The 15,068-nt window shown below is 41.8% G+C and overlaps 1 protein-coding gene across 1 annotated transcript; it reads right to left on the reverse strand.

Annotated features, from left to right (window-relative positions):
• Positions 1–141: 141 nt before the first annotated feature.
• LOC143634482 (alpha-1,3-mannosyl-glycoprotein 2-beta-N-acetylglucosaminyltransferase-like) lies at positions 142–4,586 on the reverse strand. Its single transcript, XM_077102556.1, has 18 exons — positions 4,176–4,586; positions 4,023–4,073; positions 3,436–3,523; positions 3,273–3,335; positions 3,101–3,135; positions 2,937–3,013; positions 2,705–2,750; positions 2,573–2,635; positions 2,161–2,227; positions 2,030–2,098; positions 1,881–1,950; positions 1,308–1,369; positions 1,144–1,234; positions 958–1,051; positions 823–885; positions 704–742; positions 444–614; positions 142–345 (listed from the first exon to the last, which is right to left on the reverse strand). Exons 1-18 carry the CDS (start codon positions 4,242–4,244, stop codon positions 232–234), a joined length of 1,332 nt encoding a protein of 443 aa, XP_076958671.1. The 5' UTR covers positions 4,245–4,586; the 3' UTR covers positions 142–231.
• Between the last annotated feature and the right edge of the window lie 10,482 nt (positions 4,587–15,068).

The raw sequence follows: 15,068 nt of genomic DNA on the forward strand, positions 1-15,068 counted from the left end.
ATTTTGTTTTGAATTTTAAATATTGTGTCTTAAAGTTGTTTTAACTAACTTTTTAAATAGGTCACAAACGTAATTTGAACCGAACAAAGATCATCGAATGTCGAAAACGATCTCAGAAACTATATAATCTAAACCCAGTGTAAGAACTAATATCCTGAATGTACAAACTCAACAATTTTGAACTTACAAAATATGGAAATGTGACAGATTAGAAAGATTGATTGTATACCTCTAAAAGTTTTGGATCCCAAGTTGTTCCAAGGAATCCAGGCCCACCAGGAATATTCGTCTCGTATTGTACCGGAATACAACTACACCCTTGTATGCGGTTCTTGGAATACCATCCTATAGCATAACATGGCATGAATTACAACTTACCAGAAAAATATATAATAATAATAATAATAATATATATAATATATAAATGTTCAAATTGGTGATACCTTCCATTCTTCAAAAATGCCAAATTGGCGCGCGATTTCTTCAAAATGTGATTGATCGCTATATTGTATGCGTGCGTCTCCTTTTAAATTATTAACCTTTAGAATGATATCACTACCATAAACAGGATCTGCGCCTTTTACCATGTCTGTAAAATGTGTCACAAATTTATCCTGCAACGAAAACATTTACCGTGAATATAGTTTGACCAACTCTTTTAAACTTTTACCTTATTAAAGTAGCACTGTCATGATATTCATACCTCCATTAAGTAGGTCAAGTTCTTTGACTTCCAATCAATCTTTTAGAAGAAAGAAAAACAGCAATTAATACAAGTTACCATAAACAATAAATTATATGATAAGGTGAACTTTTACATACCGTGACATCATTCAGCCTGATAGGTTTAAGGTATTGATGGAAAAACTGTCCTAGACTAGAACCCTGAAAACGCATTTATAATTTTACATTAACTAAAAAAAAACAACAATTATGATGTTGAGATGTGATACTTACATGCTCACCAAAGTTATACGTTCTGCAAATTTCCGGGCGGATAAACTGTCGCCCTTTATGATTTTCTTGTAATCTTAGCCAATCATCCCAGTAAGTAATAAATAGTCAAAGAAATTTTGAAATAAAAGAGAATTACAAAAATTAGTTTGTAGATTAAATCATTAAAAAATAAGTATAAAAGGATATGCTTTCGGCCATTTTGGAGATAGTTCATCCCATATCGATTTAGATAGCATCCATCCAAGACCCGGGAAAAAATCCGAACGATATAATGCATCTGCAAGATTCACTCAATTTTTACAGTTTTTTCACTTTTTTATTTTTATTAAAAAAATGTGTTTCAGGCTTACAAGGATCATGCACAAATTGCTTTTGCCCATTGTCATTCCATGAGGAGATGGCCATGATGGACCTATCATTGTTTAAATAGAAACAAAATTTAAGAAAATTCTAAAGAATGGAAAGTAATACATATGTATAGGAAAAATATTAAATACAAAGGGCTTTGCGGTATGGAAGATTATGCACCATTGATCTAGAGAATCAATGTTTGAGATTAAGGGAATCAATTTTCAAGCATGAAAGTTAATTTTTTGACGCATTAAAGTCTGGAGGGGTAAAGCTGGAACAACCTACCATTGTTAACTTTTTTCAAGTTCACCTATATAATAAACACATATAACACACAATAAAATTGAGCATTTTATTCTCTTTAAATTTAGTATAGTCATCTACACTTTTAATAACAAGAGGTTGACTTGTATGTGTTGCGCGTAATTATATATGGGCGTAATTATTAAACAAACATAGGTTGCGAAACTATTTTTATAAGTTGCACAATTAGTTATATATATTGAGTAATTATTTAACTTTGTGTGTGTGTGTGTGTGTGTGTGTCATTTCATTTCATACCAAAGACTTACTTATCTTTATCAAGGAGATCTGCTCCAGCCTCAAAATAAGAAAAGAAGTCGGGAGAAATCTCCATATCATCTGCATACAATTAGGAAATATATGACTTTATGAACCTCATAATAAAAGCGGTATACATTCAAAAGTGGGGTGATTGTACCTTCAAGTATGATGACCCGATTAAAGTTATGTTTGTAGAACAATTGATCAAGTGCCCACTTGTAATGGCCTGAAAATGTGGTAGTTAAGCAATTGAACAAATATAAACATTAGTCAAATTGTATCACTTACGGGCAATTTTGTAATATGCAATTAGCTCCCCGGGCCTTTCGGTATGAACAGGTTCATAATCCAAGTGCTGCAACAAACTAAAGTTAATTATGTTCTTATTTAGTTAATTGGTAATTTGAAAAATATGTAGGCTTGTAAACGAACTGAACGCCCAGTGACCGTTCGCATTTGCATATAACTGGTTTTAGTTAAGTCATCTTCGTTCATCTATGTTCAGTTACGTTTGCTCGTTTACGTTGGTGAACTTTACATTTATACTGTTAACCAACCAACATAAACGAACACGGACACGTTCATTTTCTTAGCGGGCGAACACAAACGAGAAAACATCATTCGTTGAATTGCTCGTGTTTGATCGTTTGTTGGATTAAAGTTGAACAAACAAACACAAACATGCAACAAAAGAATATACCTGCATGTAGGTCAACTGCTTGTAACTTGTAGCCTTTGCTCTAACATCAGAATTTGACGCGTCCTGAAAAAGTAAACATTTAGAGGGTATTTTTGGTAATTAAAGGTAACATAGTCAACAAATAATATATACCTGGGATACAAAAACAGGAAACTTTGATGAAGTAGAAGCATGATATCTGAAATTAACAAAGAAATAAGTTTCGTAAATGGACCTTTGGGATGTCTAAAGTTACTAATTTGAAACATGCACGACTGTATAGTTCCTAAAATGGACGGTAGATTTTCCAAATAACAATTTTACCCTTACATTATGTTTAACATTTGTATTACTTTTCATATAACAATCAATTAGGAAAACATACTTAAGGATAGATTTGATAGTTCTTTCAAGATAGTCAGCACGGTTGCAAGCCATAATCACAACTGCTGCCACTGGCACCTACAAATAAAGTATAAAACTCATTCAATATATAAGAGAATTAATTTTTCATCAAAGGAATACATTATTAAGTAACTTTATTCTAACCTGATTTTGTTGAAACAAGTTTTTCACACCTTTTCCTACAAATATTGTGAACATAAAAGGTCAGGTTCATATAGTGCAAGTAAACAGTAAGAATAGCAGAAAATGGCTACAATGACAATTTACATACATACACACACACACACACACATGTATAATAGAGGTATGAATGTACTTTCAAGACTTTGAACAAGTGACCTCAATTGTTCACACTCTTCTTGTTTGTGTTTCAATGTTTCTGAAATACAAGTAACAAAATAACAAGTGAACAACTAATTTATAATAATAACAATAATACAGTATTTACCACCATAATTACATCAAAATATGTCACTTACCCTCCAAAGACACAACCCTTTGTTTCTGCATACTAATCTGATCAATTAATAACCGCATCTGACTCGTACAATGGTTTTCCCCTTCAACCTGTTATAATCAATAAACACTCATGCATAATTTTTTTACAACCATCTCTATATCATATAGAGAAACATTATGTGAATACAGGCAAAAGTTCTAGGAGTGAGCACGGTAGGTTAATAGCCTCAACCAAATTAACTAATCGCTTTTCTGTTAATTGATTCGGTTTATTCGGTTATTTTTTCGGGTTCCGGTTAATAACCAAACCAAATTTGGGCTAAACTATTTACTTAGAATTACATGAAATGGATGCCTAAATACATGAAATGAATGTATAAATACACGAAATACGTAAAATGGAGATATAAAAGCTAGAAATATATACAAAATATTAATGAGTCGGTTCGGTCCGGTCCGGTTAATTTCCGATAACCTAGTGTACAGAAAATAACCGATAACCGTTATTCGGTCAATTCGGTTGGATTAAAGGTCACCCCTAGGCAAAACTAAATAAAATTTAGAGCACATAGGGAAAGAAAGAGTATATGATGAAGTAACTACTCACAGCAGCTGAAATCTTTTCAGCATACTCAGATTGTGCCTTGAACAGCCTCACCTGGTTTCAAATACAATCAAAATCAAGACTTTTTATAAGCTAATAAAACAACAACACACAATAAATGAAAATAAAAGTAACAACTAGGTTAAATTGAAGCACCTGTATATAGATGAATGCCATTGCAGCTAGAACAAGTAAGCATCTGAGACCACCAGACCATCTGGCCATTGTTGTCTGTTTGTCTTAGAATCAAAAGCTTCAGAACAACATATGAACTGAAACCCACCTTCGATCTGTATCTTAAATTCGAAAAAATCACAGCTTTCTGTCAGAACAGGATCACAGCAATCTTCTTGCAACAAACCCACCAACTGAATTGTAAAATTTGGGGTTTGATTCAGCAACTAATTATCAGATCGTGATAAAATTGGGGATTTTTCTAAACCCTAAATTGTATATAATTTCTTATTTATATTTGTACCAAATCGTTACTAGGTCCTAGTCAAATAGGTTGAATTGAACCATAGTTTTTTTTGGTTTCAAAGCAAAACTAATGTCTCGTAATCATCCAGGCTAGTCACACGTGAGGTGGGTGCGAGTTGGTGTGACGGGTTAAAACGGGCTGTTTTAGTTTGATTCGGGTTAAAATGTTTTATGTCGAAATAAAGTCATATTGAAAGTATCAAAATACGTTTGTTTGCTATATTTATGTTTGTGGCCAAGCGGCGATGGTTGAGGGGGTTGCAATGGTGGTGGTGGTGGTGGTGATTGTTGGCCAACATAAGTAAAAATAAAACTGATTAAAAAGACTTCAATTGCTTCTTGACGGGAGGATTATTTCGCTGTGTTGAGCTAATTGTAAGCCATCGATGCTTTGATTTACAACTTTTGTTATTATTGCATCATTGCCATTGATAATTTTATTTATGTAGTTATGCTTCATGTGAAATGTAGTCAGTTACGTGTAGTTTAAGTTGATGTTCTTCAAATTATACATGTTTTTGTTGCTTACTATTCTCCATTTGTGAATTTGTGGGATGGGCCGACAACAAGTCAGATGGTTGGTGGCCCTACATGATTTATAAATGCCACGACCCCGTGTCTTTGCAATTATGACTTTGACGTGGCTAGCGTATCTTGTCATTCTAACTTTTCAAAAAATTATGGGACTTGACAACCCTAACGAGAGTCTTTCAAATTTATTATAAAAGTACATCTACCTTTTAAATTCTTCGGTGCATCACTCAAGGTGGCTAGCATAAATAGCATTTCACCTTTCCAACAAAGTCATGTGATTTGGTAACCCTAATGGAAGCCTTCTCTACATTCGCATTCCAAGACGTGCTATTTCTAAACTATTATATAATTTGGTTTAGTTTTTGGTGTTTTGTTCATCTATATCATACATGTGTGTTTTCGGTTGACAAAGTTGGCAACAAAAATTGAACGGGTCGGTCGTGTAATGGGTGGCAACAAAAAAAGTGTGGTCAGTCGTGTAACGGGTGAAAAAACGATAACCCTTTATACATATAAGAGAATAATAATAATGAATTTAAAAAATAGCTTGATTTTAAATAAAATTAATTTTAAAACTTTTATACATGTCACGCTATACACACATATAATCCTATTAATGCGCGACAACACACATAGTTCGGGGCATAATATCATGTTATATGATTCTAATTTCCATATTATTTTTTTTTCAAACCGTGACTTTCACAGTTAAGCTTGTTGCGTGACCAAGTCGCTCCCCACCACCCCACTCAGGCCAGCTATATTGACATGATCGGGATCCACGCTGGCGTCCAAGTTTGGCTTGGCGTTCCCGGTAAAACCCAGTTTTGCTCACCCCGCCTGAAGGCACGACGGATTTTTAATGCTCTGAAAAAATCCAGTCGGAATCAGGATTCGAACCCGGGACACTCGGTTCATCCATCATGTTCCTGGCCATTGGGGCAAACCCCGCTGGTTAATTTCCATATTATTTATAAGTGGTAATAAGAGATGAGCTAGTTTATGTTGAGAAAATCAAAGCCGCCACAAGCAATTTTGATTTTGAGGAATACTTCGTTTCTAAAATCTGGTGACATTTTATTCATCCCATAAGTAAATCTTCAAGGGAGAGAAGAAGTTAGGCTAATTCGTGTGTTTCTTCTTCTCTCCCCCCCCCCCCTTTTTTAACGGCCAACAAATCTTTCAAATAGACTATTGACTAAATTTATCATATTGGGATACACTCATGTGTAACTAACTTACCATGCAATATGCATGTTCATTTTTTTGAGTATTAATTAAATTTTGCTTCTGTATTTTATGTGCCATTTTTCAAGAAAAGTTAGGTACTTAATTGTTGGGCTAGGGTATAGGAGATTTTAATTATACCAAGTCGTATATTGATCATCTTCATCACAACATAGCCCGACCTAAATTTTTATATTCATTCACAACCCAACCCAACCTTATTATATATGATTTATGATTATTTTTTATTTTATTTGAACCATAATAACATGATATATGATTTATATTATTTGACAGCATTCACGACCCAATTAAAGTTATTAACATAATAATTATTTTATTTTGAACATAGTAAGTTATTCATAAGTTTTAACCCAATTTAATCTAACAAACCCAAACCCATATTGATAGTTATATTTTTTAAAGAACTATTTAAACAATAAGTTAAAAATAACCATATTTTTAGATTTATTCAGAAAAGTTAAATATTACAAGTTATTAAACAAAAAAAAAAAAAACTCAAACAATAGGTGGAATTAATTGCTAGAAGAAAAGGATAACATTAAATTGAACCAAAGAGATATCGACATGTGCTAGGTATGAAAAACCGTTGTTGCTGGTATGAATTCTATATGTGATAGGGGTCGATCGACATGTCTGTTGACAACACTGTTGAATTGATGTTTGTTGGTGGCCTTAAGATGTTTGTATACATAACCTTTTTCATGTAAAAATCGTGCTTTGTCGTAACGTGCAATAGAGTTACTAGTTTTAAATTAAGATATTATAAATGAAGAAACACTAAGTGACCCCGGGCAGATTATAGGTAATCTGGGGGCTAAGTAATGTTTCCCACGAAGGTTAGGTCCAGCAGAGTAAGTTGTACTTCAGGGAACCTGCAAAACAGACACCGTAAGCTCGTCACTGAGAAGGGGGGGTTCCTCCTTGTGACCACCCTCCGGCGTGAGAATCAGTCTATATTGCTCTTTGAATATAAAAGTATATGAATACTATTAGAGCAGTTATCAAGTAAGTTATACGAGATAGTAGATGATGAAATGCTAATACCATTTACTGTCTTTTATAGCCGAAGGTGGGTTTCCAAGGAGTTTAGCCGGCCCAACACGCTACCAACTGTAACCTATGCACGTGCCCTACCTGTGAGTGGTGGATAGGTAGCGGCTGACACAGAGCAGGCGTGCCGTGCACTCTTTGTCTTCTACCAACTGCAGGCTAGGCACGTGGTCTGGCAGGAGTTGGTGGGCAGGCGGCGGCTATTGGTCACAGTGCTGTGGCGTGCTGTCTGCCACGCTGCTGTCAGTGAGCTGTCGCATTCTTGGTCAGATCTTTTGTCTTTACCTCGTCAGGTATCACGCAAAAGATCCTCCATCATACGGACTGGCCCATTTTGGCGGGAGTTTTCCCCCTCCCGCCTTTGCTCATTCTTTCAGGTGACACTGAATATTTGTAAGTGTTAAGCCTTATGCGTGTAGCTATGCTGTGCGGGTAGCCTTCCCTGATGGCTTGTATCCGCAACTGCGGGAACAGGCGGGTTACTTTACCATTGGGAGGCTTTTCCCTGCGTATGCAGCTTGCATACTGCGCGTAGGCTTCTCTGAGCATGGTGGGTCCTGCGGGAGTAGATGGTCTTTGCGCAGACATCCCTGTTCAAGGTGAGTCATGCGGGACCAACTGAGCCCTGCTGGGACCTACCTCTTCAAGTCCCCACAGTCCAATGTTCTTCTCACGAATGTCTAATAAAGTGAGGTGAATTTTTGGACTTAAGCAAAGGGTTTTGAAAAGGGGTTTTTGTAAGGTTTTCCATGGGGGTTCTTCCCGCGGAAGTCCTTGTCACTTGCAGAAATTCCCGAGTTTCCTGCTTGGTCTTTGGGTATGATGCGGGTAGGTCTGTAACCTCCTCGCAAGTCAGGAGCATTGAGTCTTAGTTGTGTGGATTCTCCCTGTGGTTCTGGTAGTTTTTGAACATAGTGATCAATTATGTTTAAACCACCAATTCCATCTTGGAGCCTCAAACATCGTAGTACTCGATGTTCCCGCAACGCGGGGATATTACTTCCGTTTTCACAAGCATTGCCCAGAAGATCCTTCCTGGTTTCAATTCTCAGCGGGTGCTAGGTATGTGAAGGGTTTTGCCTTTACACTGTACCTGCGTCCGTCTTACGGTTACTTTACTTCCAAGGTATTCCTGGCGTCCATTCCCTGCGGGTGCTAGGTATGTGAAGGGTTTTGCCTTTACACTGTACCCGCACCCGTCTTATGGTTACTTGGTTGCCAAATATTTTGGCTTCAATTCCCTGCGGGTGTTAGGTATGTGAAGGGTTTTGCCTTTACACTGTACCCACACCCGGCTTATGGTTACTTGTTTGCCAAGGTAAGGGGTATTTTCCCGCTTACTTTTTTGAACCTTAGTCTTCAAATTTTTAAATTTTGAAATTTGAAGAGTTGGATGGATCAATACCTCAAACGTCGTGCGACGGTTTCTTCTGACTGTGTCAGGACGTGCCAGAAGTTATGGCGACATGACATTATGTGGTCATTCCAGTTGCTTTTTCAGGCGCGTGGGCACGAGATTTCGGGCGCGTAGCCGCGAAATCTCTGACACACGTCCTTTTTGACAGCTGTTGCCAGTTCGCTTTTGCCACGCGTCATAGTTTCATTGCACCTTTGATTTCTCTCTCTTCCGTATTAAATTCATCGCATTAATTGCGATTGCTATATAAAGGGGGAGAAGGTTATTTGTAATTCACACTTTCCACTTTCATCTCTTCTTCTCCAGTAATTTCCGGCGAATTTCTCTTTTTCCGTAAAGCATTGCTCTGAAATCTCTTCTTTCTTCCACCATGTCTTCTCACGATGCTGATGATCAGAAGACTGCTGGCGAATGCCAGTGTTATCTTCCTGTCGAGCTGTACCAGTATATCATCAGGAAGTTCATGCTCGAGTCTCTCGAGCCTGAGTTTCCTGAGCCCCACCATACTGTGTACGATGCCCCTAGTGGCAAAATCGGGGTTTATGCTGCATTCTTTGTCTACGGGAACCTTAGGTTTCCGTTGACAAAGTTTGTGTACCGTGTCCTAGAGAGGCACGGTGTGCACCTGACAGAGGTGCACCCCATGGCCATTGCCAAGGTCCGGCACTTTGAGTGGGTGTGCCGGATACTGGGCCTTGAGCCCCTTGTTGACCGCCTGATGACCTTCTATACTTGGAGGTGCATCCAAGGGTGGTACACTCTTACAACCCGTATCAAGGGTTTAAAGATTTGTACCACCGAGCGGAGTCTTCGCTCATGGAGAAGAGAGTTCTTCTTTATATCCGCTCGAGCCATCCCCATTGCCATGAAGTTCAAGAATGGCCAGCCGCTTCCGAACCTTCCCGCCATCAACTACGAGGAGGCGGAATGGTTCGCGAAGATATCCCGGGTCCAGTCCCCGGTTTTCCGTTTTCCGGAGTCGGCGATGGTGATGCTGGGGATGAGCCGGGTGTGGAAGGCGGCGAATGCGGATAAGGTTCCGATCGTCCTTGAATATGGTTCGAACTCTACCCCTTATGGTATGTCTTGTTTCTTTTTTGCTGACTACGATTTTTTCTAACTTTCTTGTTGATTTCAGAGGGTAACGATCTTCAGTCGCTCCTGAATCCGCGGGAGGAAGATGGTCCTGCGCGGATGGGTACTCGTGCTCTGGACGAGAACGAGTTGCCCATCTTAGAGCAGACTGCGGGTCGGTTCGTGGAGGTTTACCCGCCAGGCCAAGAGATCCTGAGCCACCGACGGCCAGGTAAGCCTATCTTCTACCCTGAACCTCTCAATGCTGTGCCTGCTGCTGGAGTTCATGACATTTCTTCTTCTGAGGAATCCGCAGAAGGTCCTCCACTGGTGCGGAAGAAAAAGGCTGCCGTCGGGAGAGGCAAGGAGAAGGTGGCCTCTACGGCCGACCCGGTAGTCCTATCTGACTCGGAGTCAGATAATGCAGAGGTGGCGGGGAAGCCCGGTGGTGAGGAGACCACCGCTCCGGAGGCTGCAGGTGTTACCTCCGGGGAGGCAGCGACGACGACGGTTACCGGTGTCAAGAGGCCGGCTCCATCGGGTTCGCCCCCGCTCGTCCGTGCGTTCAAGCTCAAGAAACCCCGTAAGTACCCCCATAATTCTTGTCTAGATTTGTTGTTTCAAATAAATTTTTCTAACACTTTTGCTTGTGCAGGTGTGGATGTTGACGCATTCCAGGGTGGAGTTGGAGTAAGTATTCCCCCGCCAATGACGGTAGGCTCGGTCAGCCTTCCCGAGGCGTCGACCCAGGCGTCTACGCTTGCTTCCGCTGGTTCCAGCCTTCCTGAGGCTGTTCCAGCTGAGAAGGTGTCTCCGCCGGCCGTGAGTGCAATTTTTACAGCATCTTTCACGGAGCCGGCGGTTACTGTTGCTGAGGAGACGGCGCCAACAATGGCTACCACGGCGGCTGCCACTATACCTGCGCCACCGGCACCGGCGGCCGGACCATCAGGTACGCGCCGGGCTTCCCGCCGATCTACGCCACCTTCCCGTCTGCCTGACCTGTTGGATGGATTTCCTTTAGGTTCAGGTGATGGGTTTGGCGGCTATCGGCCTGTTATTGACCCTACAGGTACGTAGGGTTCTTTTTTCTTTGTATATTTTTGTCATCTTTTCCTAACTGCCTTTGTTTCTTTTGCAGTGTCGGATTCCAATGAAGTGTATGTTCCAAGATGGAACATACGCCGAGGAACAACCCTTCGCACCCCTGTGGAGTGCGTGGATTGGGCTCGCCACGCTGCTCCTCATGGTGCGTTGGGGGAAGCCATGGCTAGCTACCAAGAGGGTAGGCTAACCAATGAGCTTCGGGTTCTCCAGGCCCGAACGCAGCCCCGCGTCGAGCTGCTTTGTCGTGAAAACGACAAGTTAAAAGCAGCTCGCGCCAAAGATGTATCTGAAGCGCGGGCTCTTCGGGAGGAGAACCGGCAGTTGGCCGCTGCCGCAGCCGAGAAGGAGAAGGCATTCAAGGCCCTCGAGGTTGAAGTCCAGGCGCGACTCGAGGCCCGCTCCAAGGCTGCCCAAGCTGTGAATGAACAGCTTCGGCTGGCCAAGGAGACTGCGCGAAACTCAACTGAGAGGGCTGCCAAGGCTGAAGCTGTTGCTGAGCCACTTCGCGAAGAGAATGAGCAGCTTAAATGCAAATTAAAGGCTCTTCAGCATGCTCATGACGCCTTGGCAATGGAAGATGCCAAGAAGCTGCAGGAGATCCTTGACCAGAGGGGGATGCTTGACCGTACTGAAAGGAAACTCAAAAGCGTCGAAGAAGCTGCCGCCAAGGAAGTTCAACTTGCCAACCTTGATAAAAGCGGAGCCGAACGTGCTTACAAAGAAAGTCAAGCTACCCTCCAATGGCTGCTTCGAGAAGCGTTGCCTGAGGTATCTTCATCTTTTTCTTCACGCTTTCCGCTCGTAATTAGAAAATGTTCTAACTTGTAATTCTTTTGTAGGTTGTGCGTCGGGTCCTTTCAGAGACCTCTTACGACGATGCAATGAGCGCAGCCCTCAACGCTTCTCACGAGGATGGGCAGAAGACTGGCTTCCTGCTTGGTCTAGGGTTTGCTGAGAGAGGCTTTCCGCCCTCCAACTTCCCTTTATTCAATGTTAATACTGAAGCTGCTTATGACCAAGCTGTGAATCAGTATGCTGCCTTCCCGCATCCAGTGGTGGAGAAGGTGAATGAAGCTGCTGCTGCTGATGATGGGCTAAGCATCCTTAAGGCTTTCCTTGGGCAGCCGCGCTCTGACGGTGCTGGTCCAAGCGGAGGTGGCCCTGAAGCCTGATCTTGAAGATCCCTTCCCCCTGCTAGGATAGCCTTGTATAGATTTCTTTTAGGCGGGTAGTTACCCAGCCATTCTTGTAATTGATTGTGAAATATTAATCTCTTTGCGTATAAGATTGTTATTTCCTTGGGTTCTTTGCTTTATAAACTTATGACTTGTATACTTAGTTTAAATTAGCAATTTCCCAAGTGTTTAGAATAAGAACCTTTGAACGTGGTTGATGATGGGTTAAAGTTTCGCCTCCTCCCTCGTGATTGTGCGGGTAAAACCGTCACTTGCACTTGGTAGGATGGCTAATCTTTACCCTCTATCTGACCTGCGTGTAGGTTTTCCTTTTCGAAATTTCTAAGGCATTAAGTTAAACCTTTGAACGTGGTTGATAATGGACTAAAGTTTTCGCTTCCTCTTTCGTGATTGTGCGGGTGTAACCGTCACTTGCACTTAGTAGGATGGCTTTAACTTTAGACCTATATCTGACCTGCGTGTAGGTTTTTCTTATCCTTTTAAGTGTTCATAAGTTAACCTTTTAACGTGGTAGACGGTAAGTTAAGTTTGGCTTCCTTGTTCGTGATTGTGCGGGTAAGACCGTCACTTGCACTTACAAGGATGGCTAAACTTTACCTACATCTGACCTGCGTGTAGGTTTTCCTTAGAACTTAACATTTTGGCGTTGTGTTTATGCGGGTATTGCCGCCTTCCACACGCAACTACTTCCCGTAAGGGAAGTTCATAGGTTACAAGCTTATTAATACATCATGAAAGGAGAATCATTTCCATTAGAAGTGGCTCTAGGCCTTTTCTTTACAAGTTGGAATTGATCTACATATAACATTTGCGTAATTGAGCTCCATTCCATGTTCTAGGGATGGGAGTGCCATCGAGCCTTTCGAGCCGGTAAGCGCCCTTTCCCAGAACTTCTTTGATAATGTATGGCCCTTCCCAAATCGGGGCCAACTTTCCTGGGCGTTGTTGGTTCGAAGCCTCGTTGTTACGCAGTATGTAGTCTCCTTCCTTGAAGTTGCAGAGTTTTACCCGCGTGTTGTAGTATTTTTGCATTTGTCGTTTGTAGTTTTCTTCACGCACGGCGGCTAAGTCTCTGCGCTCTTCGGTTAGCATAAGGTCTAACCGTCTTTCCGCATCATTGTCTTCTGGTTGGATTAAGACCCTTGGTGAGGGTAAACCGATTTCGACTGGGATCATGGCTTCAGTGCCATAAGTGAGACTGAACGGGGTTTCTCCCGTACTGGTCTTCTTCAGCGTTCTGTTTGCCCAAAGGACGTGTGGAAGCTCGTCCACCCAACCGGATCTATGTTCCAAGAGTCTTCTCTTTATGCCTTCGACGATGCTCTTATTTGCTCTTTCCACCTCACCGTTACCTTGCGGGTGTGCCACTGAGGTAAAGGTGTGGGTGATTTGAAGTTCTTTCAGCCACTGCTGTAGCTTCTTGTCAGCAAAGTTGGTGCCATTGTCGCTTACCAAATTCTGTGGAAGTCCAAAACGACAAATAATAAATTCCCAAATAAATTTTTTGATATGCTTTGCGGTTGTTTGGGCTAAAGGTTTCGCTTCTATCCATTTGGTGAAGTAGTCAATGGCTACCACTAGGAACTGAACATTCCCAGCTGCTGTTGGAAATGGGCCTGTCACGTCAATGGCCCACTTCTGAAATGGCCACGAGGAAGTGACAGGAACAAGTTCATTTTTCGGGCGATGCGTGTTGGGTGCGTAAAGCTGGCAAGATCTGCATTTTCTGATGTATGCCAACGCGTCCATATGCATCCCCGGCCAGAAGTATCCCGCGTTGTTTAGCTTGGCTACCACAGCGCGGGGGCCTGCGTGTATTCCACAGATGCCTTCGTGAACCTCCCTTAGGAGGTAGTCAGCATCTTGGTTGTCCACGCATCTTAACAATGGGCCAAGAAAGTTACGTCTGTAAAGGGTGTCATTGACCAGCTGATAATTCAGTGCTTTACAGCGTAGTTTTCTTGCCTGTGACTTCGACTCTGGTAACGTTCCTGCTTCAAGGTATTTTATTATTGGGGTCATCCATGTTTCTGTACCGGTTTGGATGACACAAATTTCCTTGTGCGGGACTGATGGTGTTTCGAGGAGCTCCACGCGGATGTCCTTTCCCAAGTGGGTGAAGGCCAGTGATGCAAGCTTGCTTAACGCATCCGCAGATTTGTTTTCGCTGCGCTTGACGTGTATCACTTTACAATCATTAAAATCGCGCATGATGGCTTTGGCTTGGGCAAGGTACAGGGCCATTGTGTCGTTCACAGCCGTGTACGTCCCGTTTATTTGGTTTGCCACTAGCATGGAATCTACGTGGGCTTCCAAATTTTTTACACCCATCTTTCGCGCAATCCTCAAACCGGCCAGGAATGCTTCATATTCAGCTTCGTTATTCGTACTTGGAAAATCCAGCCGAATAGCATAAGTATATTCCTGGCCTGCTGGATTTGTTAATTTTAACCCTGCGCCTGAACCCTCGTTACTAGCTGCTCCATCAGTGTAGAGTCGCCAGACTTCATCGATTTCGTGTGCTGGGGAGGGTTGAACCTCCTCCTGGCACTCTTTCTCCCGTGAAGCGGGGACTTCTGCAATAAAATCAGCCAGGACCTGACCTTTAATGGCTGGTCTCGGCTTGTATTGAATCGCATATTCTCCCAATTCAATTGCCCATTTAGCTAGACGTCCCGATAACTCGGGTTTGCCTAGAACATTTGAGAGTTTGAAGTTGGTGAGAATAGTGATTGGGTGACCCTGGAAATATCGTCTCAACCTGCGTGAAGCGTGTATAAGTGCCAAGACCAGTTTTTCCAGGGTAGAGTACCGGGTTTCCGCGTCTGCCAGCACGCGGCTAACATAATAGATTGGCATCTGGATGCCTTTTCGTTCTACAAGCAGGACTGCCCCGGTTGCTCTATCTGTTGCGGAGAGGTATAGGATTAACTCCTCCCC

The sequence above is a fragment of the Bidens hawaiensis genome, unplaced genomic scaffold, assembly GCF_021521415.1.
Source record: "Bidens hawaiensis isolate Kalapana, Puna unplaced genomic scaffold, B.hawaiensis_p1.1 tig00000512_1, whole genome shotgun sequence".
In the NCBI taxonomy this organism is placed as follows: domain Eukaryota; kingdom Viridiplantae; phylum Streptophyta; class Magnoliopsida; order Asterales; family Asteraceae; genus Bidens; species Bidens hawaiensis.

Coding starts and splice junctions, on each gene's coding strand:
- LOC143634482 (XM_077102556.1), bottom strand. CDS start 4,244: ATGGCCAGATGGTCTGGTGGTCTCAGATGCTTACTTGTTCTAGCTGCA. Junction 4,074..4,175: donor TGGCATTCATCTATATACAG/GTGCTTCAATTT, acceptor ATTTGAAACCAG/GTGAGGCTGTTCAAGGCACA. Junction 346..443: donor GCATTTTTGAAGAATGGAAG/GTATCACCAATT, acceptor GTTATGCTATAG/GATGGTATTCCAAGAACCGC.